The 14,296-nt window shown below is 41.4% G+C and overlaps 1 protein-coding gene across 1 annotated transcript; it reads right to left on the bottom strand.

Moving 5' to 3' along the window:
- Positions 1-608: 608 nt before the first annotated feature.
- On the bottom strand, positions 609-11,372 carry LOC109968362 (C-1-tetrahydrofolate synthase, cytoplasmic-like). Its single transcript, XM_020614580.1, has 27 exons — positions 11,093-11,372; positions 9,190-9,274; positions 8,849-8,908; positions 8,675-8,728; positions 8,396-8,532; positions 8,125-8,225; positions 7,875-8,011; positions 7,347-7,458; positions 7,110-7,237; positions 6,703-6,800; positions 6,302-6,475; positions 5,666-5,802; positions 5,535-5,581; positions 5,339-5,446; positions 5,180-5,254; positions 4,989-5,091; positions 4,801-4,877; positions 4,571-4,711; positions 4,412-4,480; positions 4,057-4,168; positions 3,694-3,833; positions 3,465-3,506; positions 3,133-3,233; positions 1,925-2,102; positions 1,552-1,659; positions 1,242-1,394; positions 609-815 (listed from the first exon to the last, which is right to left on the bottom strand). Exons 1-27 carry the CDS (start codon positions 11,128-11,130, stop codon positions 726-728), a joined length of 2,805 nt encoding a protein of 934 aa, XP_020470236.1. The 5' UTR covers positions 11,131-11,372; the 3' UTR covers positions 609-725.
- Between the last annotated feature and the right edge of the window lie 2,924 nt (positions 11,373-14,296).

The raw sequence follows: 14,296 nt of genomic DNA, 5'->3' as shown, positions 1-14,296 counted from the left end.
GCCGTCAGACTCACTATCCATAAAATACACGACCTAAGTTAACAGCACAGAAACCAGCACTTTAAGTTTAAATACTGCACCTGGTGTGGATTGATACGTCGTGGTTGTAGGTCACTCACGCTACTATAAATAAATACAACACATGCACTTGTGTTCTTAAACACATTTTTCATATTCTAAAGAACATCTTTACAACAGATTTAATAAAAAAAAGTTAATATTATTACTGTAATGCTTCTTGTGTTCAACATACTTTGGATGCATTGCATGCTGGATATATCGAATATTTGGCACTTTAAAAGTGCCTCTGCCTCAGATGTTCAACAGAGCGCTCAAAGCAACACATTGCATAGTGATGCAACAACAAACTGCCAGTAAATAACCACTGTAAGGAAATATTTAATCAAATGCAATGATCTTTAGAACCATTATCTTAACATTCTATGTCTTTTCTGAGCAGCCACAATGCCCCATCCTGCATTTGTGCATATTTTCAGTACAGAAAAATTGTAAATGCTCAAATGCTCTGGACAGAGTTCATCATCCTGATGGTCTTGGGGAATTAAAAGGAAAAAAAAAACTAATATTGAACAAAAAACAAAAAAAACTCAACTCAAGAATAGGCTAGATAAAAGGAACTTCCATCTTAAAATAAAAAAACAACTTCCCATCAAGAAGACTTTATTTGATGTTTTGTGACAGAAAAGTAGCATCACTGGCTTTTCTCAGAAAAGCCCATTGACCTGTTCAGTCTCAGGGTCCAGGTCAATATCATAGAAACAAGGCCTGGTGGGCAGACCAGGGATCGTGGGCATCTAGGATTAAGACAGCAAGAAAACACACCATTATGAATAAAACCATTATGCAAGTCAGTTCTGGTGGCAAATCACACAGGCAGACAGAAACGCAAACATATGTTGTTTTTGTTGTCATTTGACCATGTATCGTTTCTGCCATTTCCTTTAATTTGTGTTCACAGTGTTCACACAGAAGCATGTGTTTGAAACAAAGCTGGCAATGTGTGGTCGCATGTTCATTACTTGAATGAAAGACTGAGACAGTTGAATACTATAAGCCATGGTTTGTTTTTATGCTTTACATGAAAGATATAAAACACAGAAAAACAAGTTCTGTACATTCTTATGCCGAGTACTTAACACTCACATTTTAATGTCACCCTAATGTCAATCTGGGGCAAAAGTGTAATGTAAATCATTTGTTTTGTGTAAATGAGAGCTTACCGTGCCAACCAGCGGGTACAAAAAGCCAGCGCCCACACTGGCTCGCACATCTCTGATTGGCAGGATGAACCCGGTGGGCACACCCTTCTTATCGGCTTCATGAGAGAGCGAAAGGTGAGTCTTCGCCATGCAGATTGGCAGACTGCCAAAACCCTGAGGGCAGAGGACGACACCAAAAATTGTACTGCACCTTTAACAAAAGGGCTATTTATTCATACTCCATTTAGTGATGATAATCTCTGTTGACAGCTGCAGCCAACAAACAGGCCCGACAAGATGGACAAAAAAAAGGTCTGTGAGAAATACTGACCTGTTTCGTGTAGAGCTCCACTTTGTGTTGGGCTTCGGGAAGAAGCTCAATATCATCCGCTCCGTAGATCTTCTGGGCAATTATTCGAATCTTATCAGCAATAGGGAGCTGAAGTGGAATAAACATATGGCTGTCAGTGTCTTTCTTTAGCTGACGTGTACAAGCAAGTGCCAAACGGTCAAAAAGGGCCCATTTTCAATATTAGATTGGAGTTTAGGGCCCAAACATGAGGCTATTGTTTTACTACATTAAACTATAGTGTTTTCACAGAAGGTGGATGCATTTACAAGATGGCATTTCCTTGAACATCTCTTTTTTTAACCTTCAACTGAATCTTCAGAGTCAAAGCATCAATCAAGGTTGGAGCCCATACCTCCAAATCATAGAGGAACTTGAAGTTGCTGGGGGCCCCAGAGGCCCTGTGGACTGCCTGACCCAGGGCCACTGCGCCAGCTCCACCCTCGGCCCAGTGGGAGCATCGCACGGCATCGAAGGCTCCGGCAGCTTTGGCCATGCTGCACACCAGGTCCAGCTCAGCCTCAGTGTCTGTCCTGCAGGTTGATGGAGCACAACACAGGGATTATACATAAACGGACAGAAGCTTCCACCAAAAACAAAACAAGGGAAATAAAAGGCTTTCAAGAACGAAAGAAAAAGAAACGTTTCCTCACTACATGTTAATTTACGACTCAATACACTTTCACTGCTGTATTTACACCTTTCTGCCTCAGGCAAGGGTAATATTTTCTTTCTGGGAATGGGGGGGCAGCACAACAAGCTGTAAACACATCACTGCTAAATTTCACCTTATAAAGTTGTTGTGGTAGGTTCCAGGTTCGGGCCCCACCCGGGACCTTTCTGTGTGGAGTTTGCATGTTCTCCCCGTGCTTGCGTGGTTTCTCTCCGGGTACTCCGGCTTCCTCCCGCAGTCCAAAGACATGCAGCTTTGGTTGATTGGTGACTCTAAACTGCCCATAGGAGTGCGTGTGCGTGTGTGTGGTTGTTTGTCTATGTGTTAGCCCTGTGATGGATTGGCGACCTGTCCAGGGTGTACCCCGCCTTCGCCCGATTACCGGCCGGGATTGGCTCCCCCCCTCCCCCCCTCCCGTGACCCCGCTCAGGGACTAAGTGGTAGAAAATGAATGAATGAATGAAAGCTGTGGTGGCTAACATGTTAGCAAACTGTTGCCTGCACATTCAGCGGGTATGAAGCAACATTAGCATTCATTTGAGCTGTGTTTGTGGCCGCCTGATAAATGTACATTTGATATTCACTCTCCGATGAGTTCTGTTTTACTTTTTCAACTCCTGAAAACATATCTGGCTCTTTAGCTGCTAAATGCTCCTCTTTGTGCACTAGCTAGTTGCTAACTTTGTCTGCCGTTTGATGAAAACTGCTTCCTGCTGCAGACTTATAAGGCTGTGGGCCCAAAAACCAAAACAATGAGCTGTAAATTGCTAAAATGCTCCACCGAGCTGAAGGTGGTTGATTTTTTTCTGTGGATTTGTCACTACAAAAGACCCCTTGCATACTTCATAGTCACCTGAACCAGTATGAATATAAAAATACTGATCACTTACTTGAAAGCATTGACAGCCACCACCACAGGCACGCCAAACTGGTGTGCGTTCTCTATCTGCTTCCTCATGTTGCAGCAGCCCTTCTCCAGCAGCTTGAGGTTCTACATGTAAGGACACACAACCACACTTTTAAATCAGTTTATGAGAAAGCCAGAAAGCGCAACAATCCTCATTCTACAAAAATGTTGTGTATGCGGTGTTAGAACTTTTACACTTGACGTGCTGCACTTCATGTAATGCACACTTGATGTGACTGAAATTAATATACAAATCAAAATAGAAAATTATTTGAAATAAAGACCACAACTTGGTAGGCTGCTCTTAAGAATTACCTCCTCAATGTATTCTTTAGGCAGTGGCATCCCAGCAGTGACCTAAACAAAAAGCAAGCAAAAAGTTTGTCTATGTAAATCATTCAGAAATGTGTGTTTAAAAGTCATAATGTGAAATTAATCATGTAAAATTATACACACATGTAAAAGCATGGGTTGTTTCTCAAAACAAAGTCACTAAACTAATTATTTGTTATTGGAAAGCTGAGGAATGCAGAAGGAATGTCACCGTTGGTCCTCCTCCGTGCATCTTCAGGGCTCGGACAGTAGCCACCAACACCACCACATGAGGCCTCAGACCTGAATAGCGGCACTTGATGTTGAAGAACTTCTCCATGCCAATGTCAGCACCAAACCCAGCCTCAGTCACTGTTGGACACAATGCATGAGAGACTAGTAACGGAATCACAGCTGTAAGGAAGGCAGAGTAATATCTTAAAACAGTATAGCATCTGCTACACCATCACTTGTACAATCCACATCTGTATAAGCAAACCATGTACCCCAGCAGTGTAGTACTAGATCAGGCATGAAAAAAGTTCATATTGATGAAAATAAGCAAGGAGTGAACTACGTTTTCATCTCCACATACCTACAAAGCCATTGGGTCCAACCAGCTTCAATGCTATTTTATCAGCCAGGATTGAAGAGTTGCCATGGGCGATGTTGGCGAAAGGACCGGCATGCACAAACACAGGGGTTCCCTGTGGATACATGTGACAAAACCCATAAATCAAGAAAATGTCATCTCTTTGGTGCACACTTCAGTCTGGATCAATGGAAAAATAAATAAACCACAAACTGTAACAAACAACCAGAACAATATCTGTCAAGGAGCTGAACTCTGGAAGTTTTAGAAACATGTTCTATGAATCTAAAATTGTATATCCACCTTGCCCTAAAAGATCTTGGTTTGTAAAGCTCTGTGTGTGCTCTGTTTCACCTACCTCCAAAGTCTGCATCAGGTTTGGCTTGACTGCATCTTTCATTAGCACAGTTAGAGCACCACTCACACCCTGTAAAGCAAAATATTACATTAGAGGAGACTTGTAGCTGCAATGCTAATATAAAAGGTGGCAACATGAAGGAGACTGCGCAGCACTAACCAGGTCCTCGGTGGTGATGGGCTGTCCACTGTGGCTGGTGGCCACGACCATTTTCGCCAGACGCTGTCGCATGTCCTCCAGGCTGCTGGTGAGGGCGAGAACTGCCATAATTTCACTGGCCACCGTAATGTCGAACTGGGCCTGTAGGACAGAGTGAGGAAATACACGCCCCCTGGTCAACAGTGATGTGAAGTAAAATTTTTTTTTTTACTCAACTAATTTGCTTATACCTCTCTTGTGTATCCTTTTTCTGTTGGTGATTGGCCGATAGTAATCTTCCTTAGGAATCGATCATTGGTATCCAACACTGAAGTCACACAAATATTTTATAACTTGTACATTTTCTAATTCGACATCCAATACTGAGGCACAAAATATCTGATTTCTGAGGACTAAGAGACACCTTAGAAGTTCGTACCTCTCTGCCAGGTGACAGAGCTTGGGTCAATGTCTAGGCGGGCAAATTGGGTGATCTCTTCTTCAGTCAGAGCAGAGGGATCAGTCTTCTCTATGCCAAGTTTCTACACATATACAGAAAGCTTCAATGTACAAGGCGCCTTGAACTCTGAGATGCATAAATACCTACGAGTCGGTGAATCTCTTGCTTACTTTTAGTCTGTTAATCTGGATGGGAGAGAACTTCCTCTCTCCTCCACAAAGTGGAACCAAACGATTATACAGAGCCTAAGAATGCATACAAAAAGAACGATAATAGGCAATCTATCAATTTACTTCAATCTACATCAAGAGAAAAAATGGAATACCCACCTTGTCAGACTGTGTAGCCTCGTGGAATATGCGGGCATCAATTGCAGCAGCCACCAAGTTGTTGGCAGCTGTGATGGCGTGAATGTCACCAGTGAGATGAAGGTTGAACTAAAAAAAAAAAACACTCATTAATGAAGTGCTACATTGTATGTTCATACAAGCAGCACAGTTTCTACCCCAAACAGCTGTGCAGTACCTCTTCCATTGGAATGACTTGAGAATATCCACCTCCTGCAGCGCCACCTGCAGACAGAGGACAAAAACAAAATCAGCTGGAGCAGCTCCGAGCCTGCACAGCATGTGAGGACACATTATTCCAAAGCTCACCTTTAATGCCAAATGTGGGTCCCTGAGACGGCTGCCGGACACAGGCGAACACATTGAGCTTCATGTGGGCTCCCAGGGCCTGGACTAGGCCAATAGTAGTGGTGCTCTTTCCTTCACCCAGAGGGGTGGGTGTAATGCTGCAGACAGAAAATCTTGTCAGTACTGCACATACAGACAGCCAACAAATTAAAGGACAAGCCTGACTAAATGCGTGGTCTCTTCCAGGATGCTCCCATCCATAGGGCAGGAGGGGCCCACTGAATGAGCGCTTATCTCTCCACTAGAGTTCAGAAACTTGGCACATCAAAACTGATCTCGCACCACGTGTGGCCTAACACTTTAATAAGACATTCTGTTGGGTTTTCCTTTCATTTGTCACCTGTCTGTACTTGCCAGCTTGACTCAAAGTTAGCTTCATGTGCCATAAGATAGCAACATTTGCATTTGCATAATCTTGCAGATTAACTTGTGCAGCAACAGTCTGACACTTCTTTTGATGACAAAATATCAAACTGACTTAGTTCTGTGCTTTGGCAGGTAATTTCTGTAACTTAACCAGCTCTCGGCAGCAGGAAAAGATTGTCTTAAGGCCAGGGGAAAACAACAGTACAGCAGACAAACATCCTGACAGCATACCCAGTGACCACCACATATCTGCCGTCCGGCTGGCTCTGCAGGCGTTTGATGATATGCAGCTGCACCTTGGCCTTAGTCTTGCCATAGAGCTCCACTTCATCAGAGAGCATGCCCACCTCTCTGCTTAGACAGTCGATGGGCTTGGGCACACAGGAGCGGGAAATCACGATGTCACTTTTGGAGTTATAAATAAAAGGTCACAGAAAGTCATTTCATCTGTACAAGGGATAAAACAGCAAGCACTGTAACAGAAAGAGCACAATCAGATTTCTAGTGTGAAGGAAAAAATAAAATAAACCAGCTCCTCTTCCATGTATATAGATTATGGAACTGAACAAACCATTTGGTGATCAGTTAAAAAAACCACATGACTAAGAGTGCAGAAAGATAGGGAGACCAACCTTGGCACAGGCATCTGGAGATTCAGTTTGTTGTAAGAAATGTTCCACTTCCCCGGCTGATGTCCCTCCAGGAAGCGCTTTGCACTTAGTACTGTATTCTAAACACACACAAATATGCTCACAGTCACTAATGGAAAACAGACAATTTCATTCTTTAGAAAAAAAGTGTATTTTTCAACTTTATATACAGAGTTCTCACATACTGTACTACTTTAATAATGCTACCAATGATAATAAGAAAATCCAAGATCATGTACCTCCAATAAAAATGCAATAATTGCAGCACTGTGGCAAATCATGACAAAGCAACTATCTGAAAGAGCAGATTATCTCCTGCACAAAAGTATTAGTTCAGTTGAACATCTCTGCATGCAACACTGAGGCTGGTCAGGTACTGATAGTTTTACCGCCATCAGCATGGCCACAGTCATAGGTCCCACACCACCAGGCACAGGGGTGATGAAGCCAGCCTGCTCCTTGGCAGAGTTGTAGTGGACGTCACCCACCACCCGCTTTCCACTGGCTTTCGTCTCATCTGAAACACACACAGAAAGTGTGATGTAAATTATGTAAAAGTTTCACTTAAAGCAAACTCCAGAGTCACATAACTGTTATGGACAGCAACGCCTTAGAAACAGTCAAACCTGGGATGTGGTTGATGCCACAGTCGATGACCACCGCTCCATTCTTGATCCACTCTCCTTTCACCATCTCTGCTTTCCCAATGCCAACAACCAAGATGTCTGCCTTTCCCACCTAGACATAAATAGACACAAATCAGTGCATGATTAAGAAAAGAATGTCGTGTATTATTAATCATGGTTACTTTTAACAAGACTCTACAGCAATTTTCAGGTAATACATGAGGTTATAGTTTAGGCCACTTGATGACAGCAAAGTTCTGGAATTATCATCAGCAACTAACTGTTTATGGACCTTTTAAATATGTTTCATAGAAAAATGCATTAGACTTCTCCTCACCACTATAGAGAAATACAGACATTTGCTTGGAAAAATTAAGCAAACCAGGCAGTTGGCTACATTATGTAATTGTTTTAGCTAAAGTCTAACTGATGCTCTGCTTGCACTTCTGTGAGATACACATGTATTATGATGTTACAATGATATCCAGGGCTACTTTCCTAAACTGACTGAGGGTGTTGCTGTTGTACCTCTCCAGCAAGATCAGTGGTTTTAGAATGGCAGGTGGTAACAGTGGCGTGGCTCCACAGCAGCAGGTCATGCATGGGTGCGCCCACAATCTTACTGCGACCAATCACTACTGCTTTCTTTCCTGCTATAGACACACCTGCAGAGAAGCGGCTGAACCATCAGTTCATTCACACCATGTTCATTTCTTTGTTGTAGTGCGTGCATTTTCACATCACAGACTTTTGGTGGTATTAGGTGTACAGTATTTACCTGTCTGTCTGATCAACTCCATGCAGCCATTTGGCGTGCAGGGAATGAAGCAGTCACTCAGGTCTCCACGAGCCAACTTCCCTGCATTTATGCTAGTTAGTCTGCAAAAAGAGCAAAATGCACATGAATAAATTTAATACTATAACGTAACAGTGACAAAAAATCTAGAAGTATCCAAGTAAGTTGAACCTTTTAACCATAAAAAACACCAGTTTGATTCAAAAGAAGAGTAAAAATCAGCACCCTGATCTTCACTTTGTGCATTGCCTACCCATCTACATCCTTCGCTGAGGCCACAGCGTTGGTGACCCTCTCTGTGTCGATCCTGTGGATTGAGTCTAAGGGCAGCTGCACAATGAGGCCGTGAACAGATGAGTTCTCATTCACCTCATTGATAGCGTGAAGAACCTACAGAGAACGATACGTTTACACATAACATGATTTGAGAGCTTTGTTGAGCACTACAAGAGAATCAGGGAGTGTATGTTTAATTGTATGTCTGTGCTTACAGAAGAATGCAAAATTGGGCTATACTCAAATCTGTCCTTACCTCCTCTTCTGTTGCCGTCTTGGGAAGTCTCAAATGTGTGGCATTTATTCCAATCTGCAGACAGAAAATAGGAGTTTAGTCTTAAAGTTAGGATCAACTGTAACAATGTACAGTAGAACTGTGGTGTGTGGTGTTACACACAAATCCTCTGACTATCAAAAAATACTCTTTTACCTCTGCTGCTGCCTTCAACTTCATGCTGATGTAGAGATTTGAATCCTCACGGTCTCCAACCTGCAGAGATGCACAGTATCAGTTTGCCTGTCTGTATGAAGGGACAGGCCACATGCCATACAAAGATAAATATCTCCATCTACAAGAAGGAGAGTTTAGTGGAATACAACCACACACTATGTATCCATGCAGTAGCACGCAATGACAAAGTCAAGCACGCAAATCTTTACCTGACAAACATCTCCATGGGGCAGCCATTGGAAAGCACATGGCAAAAATTATCCACCACACAATTCAAAAACATATTTTAACCATAATGACGAAGGTCATCTCACACTTACCTGTAAAACCACTAGACCAGGTCTGAATTCGGGGTCCTGAAGCGTCATGTGCTCCACTTCCTTCTTCAGACGCTCTCTCACCTGTCTGAGAAAACAAGACAAGTCAATAAAACCCTGACAGGTGTACCATTCATGCAGTCATTCCCTCCTCTTGCTGATTTTGTGCCCAAATAGATGCTATCTAATTGTGAAACAGGTAATTTTCCAGTCCTGGGCCATGAATCCTGGCTACACATGCAAAGCCAGGACATCAGATTGATTTCATTAGACTTGTCTTATCTTTGGTCTTGGTCTTTGCTTTATATGTAGTCGTTTAATGATTTGGAGACTCGAAACATTCCAGTACTGTGTGTGAAGAGATAAGCCACAACTGAGCCTTATCAAGCCAAAGACTTGTCAACCAATCAAAGACAAACCAGAGAGCAGTGACGCTAAGTTAGTGGACTTTAGCTTAGGAAAATTAAAATCTGTTTTAAGAGCCATAATGTTTATTTGAACAAAGCTCAACTCTGACCACATTTCTTTTTACACAGTCATTCACACATTAAATCTACTTATCTCATAAACAGAGTCACTCAAAAAGCACTAACGATTGATTGATGGTAGTGTTTAAAACTCTGACCTAACAAACAGATTTAGATTGAAACAGTGTCTTTGTGCATCAGTGATGAAACACACCATGAAATTACTAATGATGACAAATGCACAACACAATAAAGTGACACCAATTTGTACCAGTGACCTTTCAGTGACTGGTGTTTTATATAGTTATCTTTTTGTATTTTTTGTACTTTTTACACAGATAGACTTGATCCAAACAATGTCTTCAAGCATCATGATCATCAAGCATTTTCTGAGGGTTGTGATACAGAGAAAAACAATGACATCTACAGACAGGTGACAAATTAAAGGGAAAACGTGAATACTAAATCATTCACAGGCGTCATAAAAACAATGCTTATAACATACTCTATCACTGTATCATTATCACAGTGATGACTGATAAAACAATTCCTGGTCATTGATCAACTCAGGCCATCTACCTCTAAACAAAGGGCATTCATACTACAGTGAGGAACAGAAGTATTTGAACACCCTGCGATTTTGCAAGTTCTCCCACTTAGAAATCGTGGAGGGGTCTGAAATTCACATTGTAGGTGCATTCCCACTCTGAGAGACAGAATTTAAAAAAATTTCAGGAAATCACCTAAATATCCTGCACCTTGTTGGTGAAGGGAGAGTTTAGTCACTTTACTAAACATACTGGCTTTTTAATGTTTGCACTAAATAACTAGATTCATTCAGACCTAGAACTATCAAAGAGGGGACAGATTTTCACAGTGAGTTCAAATATTAGAGACAACTGCATGATTATTTTTTTTAAAGTTCGGGGTTTCTGAGTTTCACAAGTGTTCAGCTTCTCCACTTGAGTTCACTGAGCAAACAGTGCAAAGATCATATAACTCTCAACTTCTTACACAATAATGCAGGATTTGCAGCTATTCATTCCAAAGATTTCCTAGATGACCTAACCTGATGGATCACCACCGAATTAAAAATGCAACATGCATTTACTGTCGGGAAACAAGAAATTTCCATGCAATCTGTGAAAGACTTCTCAGCTGATTACCCACAATAGTACAAAACTAGTATAACTAACTCAAAATAAGTTATGAGATCGTTTGCCGTTGGACAAGATCAGTTTCTTTAACAGTTGCATGTAAAATGTGCACAATGCCGGGATAACTTAGACAAGTTGTTTTGTGATTCAAGCAACTTTAGCTATTAAGTTACTGTGACTAAATAGATAACGTTAGTTAGCAAGGACGTTAGCCACCACACAGTCATGCTTCGTCTGCCTGCACCTGTTTGGCTAATGTGCTGGATAAAATCTAATACTTACGATGAAACCTCTTTCCCACTTATAATCTGAGCAGGCATCTCGTAGTCTTGTAAACCCGTGTTCTCAGATGCTGTCGTCTCCTGCAAATTCTCTGCCTGACAAAAAATGGAGCACGTGAACTCTTCCAAAAACGTGGGTTTATTCAAGAAATGTCAGGAGTAGGCTCCATTAACAAGCACAGCACTACCGTTATGAAAATCTATGTATTAACTTTCGAGAATAGCGTCGAACGTAGAACGTACCCTCGTCAGTGTGCGTAATCACAATAAGGGCGGGGCTACTGGCAAACTGGCAACTTTGACAGCCAATCATACACGTTTTGTAGCATGCTAGTAGACCGTTTTGACCAATAACATCCCCAGTTCTGCTATGCTACCCACGAGGAGCGACATGGGCGGGACACTGTAGTTACACCGAGAGTCAGCAGAGGGCAGCATCGGGCGGTCACTGAAGAAAAATAGGACTACAATTGGAACTAGAGAAATGTATTTCCTGTCGAAAATGCGTGTGGATCCTGTTATGCGGAAGGATCTCCCTTTAAATGCCTGAAATCAATTGCTGAAACAGCTGAATGATGAGAAGAAATGGCTGAAGTTCTTTGTTGAAATAATTGAGAAGACATGGCTGAAATTCTTTGTTGAATAAGCTGAAGGATGAGATACAAACTCAACACTCAAACAACAAAAATAACGGAATGTCCTTGAGTGAGTTGTATGAGAGCAAGAGAGTAGTTCTACACCCTGAGGACTACTAGAGTGTGGCTAATGAAATGAAACATAAAATGTAAACAGCCATTATGCAAATGCATAAAAGATAAAAAATCTGTGTACAGTATGAAAAGCTGAAGACTTACTGATTAACAGTTGAAATGGTGTTTTTAGCTCAAACTATGCTTAACTTAAGATGCGAACATTTTTCACATTCATTTGGATGGGGGAACATTTGCTGAAAAAAGATTAATATTTTAAACAGTATAAATGTTCCAAAAAAGAAATATACAAGATGGAATGTCCCAGAAGAGCTGAACATCTGAATATCTGAATGGCCTTTCTAGCTGAAAGTATAGTGAACGTATTAAGATGTGAACATTTTCCCATTGGTCCCCACAAAGAAGGTAAAACAAGTATTTTTGTGTCTATGTGTGTGTATGAGAAAAAAAGAGTGGTCCTACAAACTGAAAAATACTAGTGTGGCTACTGAAATGAGACAAAAAATGTAAACGGTAATTATACAAAAACCATTAAAAAATATCAAAAAGCTGTTTATATTATGAATAGCTGAAAAGTTGCTGAGTAGTTATTAGTTGAAATGGTGGTTTTAGCTGAAGGTATGCTAAAGATATTAAGATACATTTTTCCCATTCATTTGAGTGGGGCAAAATTAGCTGAAAAAAGCTGAATTTATTAAAAAGTATAAATGTACAAACAAGAAAAATACAAGCAAGCATGTCCTTAAAATGCTGAACATTTTAATACCTTATTGGCCTTTCTAGGTAAACGTATCCTGGAGTTATTATGTGCTGAAAAACAGATGGAAGAACCCAGAATAATAAAGAATAGGATAATATACTGTGGATGCATTACTACATCCACACAATAAATAAATAAGAAGAAAACAATAGTGTGGATGCTTACTCAGCATCCACACAATAATAAAGATTTGGAAAACAGTGTGGATGCTGATTCAGCAATGAAAATACTCAATGCAATGAGCAATTGAGTATGAACATATGAATGACAAGGTACTAAAATTGCTATGCATGAGTTTTGTGTAGTATGAATGTATGAAAATTGTCCAATCAGTTCACTTCCTTGTAGTTTCACTTTGTCACCTCCTCGACACTGTGTGCTTTTTTCCCATCCTCACCGGCTGCAATGTCTTTCTCTCAACTGCTCTAAGCATCACTGACCTCAGCACTTCTGACTTGCACTCCCTCCTCATGAGGGTCAAATAGATGAGAACGCAGCTGGGTCATAACCAGCATCGTCATCAGGGGGAGCGTCAACTTCACTCAAACTCCCTCCTCATCCAAGGAATCCCTTGGATCTCATCTTCCTGCTTTCGAACCATGATCAGCTCCAAGTCATCTGTCTTCAGGATCTTTCACACCACATACGGGCCTCCTCTGTGAGGGAGGTCTCACTTCCTCCTGATCACCTTGTACACAAAATCTCCTGCTCTCTCTTTGGACTGTCCATTCCCCAGACCTCTCTGACCTGCAAAGAGACAACACAGGCCACCCAGGAGCAAATACTCCTGCACATATTATAATAATAATTTATTTGTTTATATAGCGCTTTACAAAACCAAGGGCAGCTCAACGTGCTTCACAATAAAATAAACAGAGATAAAACAGAGCATGCCAAAATACATAAACAAAAGAAAAGCTAACATTGCACAAATTTAAAACAATGATCTGTAAGAACTATAACACTCCTGTAGAATAAAAATGAGTCAAAATACAGAGAGAGTAAGAAGTAGACTTAAAAACCATTAACTCTGTTATAGATCGAACCTCAGGGAGCAGGGCATTCCAGAGCTTAGAGGCATACACGGTGATAGAAAGATCTCCCCACTTTTTATACCTTGCCCGCGGGACAACCAGAGACACATTCTCAGAGGAACGGAGCGCTCTGACCGGGGTATAAACAGCTAAAAGATCGGTCAAATAGACTGGCATAAGACCATTAATGGCCTTGAACACAAAGTAAAATTTTAAATTCTATTCTAAACTGTACCAGAAGCCAGTGAAGGGACTGAAGAACCGGGGTGATGTGAGCATTCTTTGGAGTGTTTGACAGTAGGCGAGCAGCCACGTTCTGTACAAGCTGGAGCCTGTGGAGTTGAGACTGACTAATTCCTGTATAAAGGGCATTGCAGTAGTCAAGTCGTGAGCTAATGAAGGCATGAATGGCTTTTTCTAGGTCGGCTCGAGATAAAAAAGGTTTCACCTTTGCTAGGAGCCTCAGCTGAAAGAAGCTTATTTTGACCACCGAACTAATCTGCTTGTCAAATTTGAGCTGCTATCAAATAACACTCCCAGCTTTTTCACTGTTTGAGTGAATAATGGGGCTGAAGCTCCTAGGCCAGATACAGTGTGAGTGGGGTCTGGGCTAAAAGCAATATATTTTGTCTTCCCCTCATTTAAATGAAGGAAGTTCATGCGAGCCACTCTTTAATATCACCCAAACACCTGTGCAAGGG

The sequence above is a fragment of the Monopterus albus genome, unplaced genomic scaffold (genome assembly GCF_001952655.1).
Source record: "Monopterus albus unplaced genomic scaffold, M_albus_1.0 scaffold147.1, whole genome shotgun sequence".
Lineage (NCBI taxonomy): Eukaryota > Metazoa > Chordata > Actinopteri > Synbranchiformes > Synbranchidae > Monopterus > Monopterus albus.
The sequence above is the reverse complement of the archived record's forward strand: the minus strand, read 5'-3'. Positions and strand labels throughout refer to the sequence as shown.

Coding starts and splice junctions, on each gene's coding strand:
- LOC109968362 (XM_020614580.1), bottom strand. CDS start 11,130: ATGCCTGCTCAGATTATAAGTGGGAAAGAGGTTTCATC. Junction 8,729..8,848: donor AGTTGAAGGCAGCAGCAGAG/GTAAAAGAGTAT, acceptor TTCTGTCTGCAG/ATTGGAATAAATGCCACACA. Junction 4,878..4,988: donor CTCTGTCACCTGGCAGAGAG/GTACGAACTTCT, acceptor GTGTGACTTCAG/TGTTGGATACCAATGATCGA.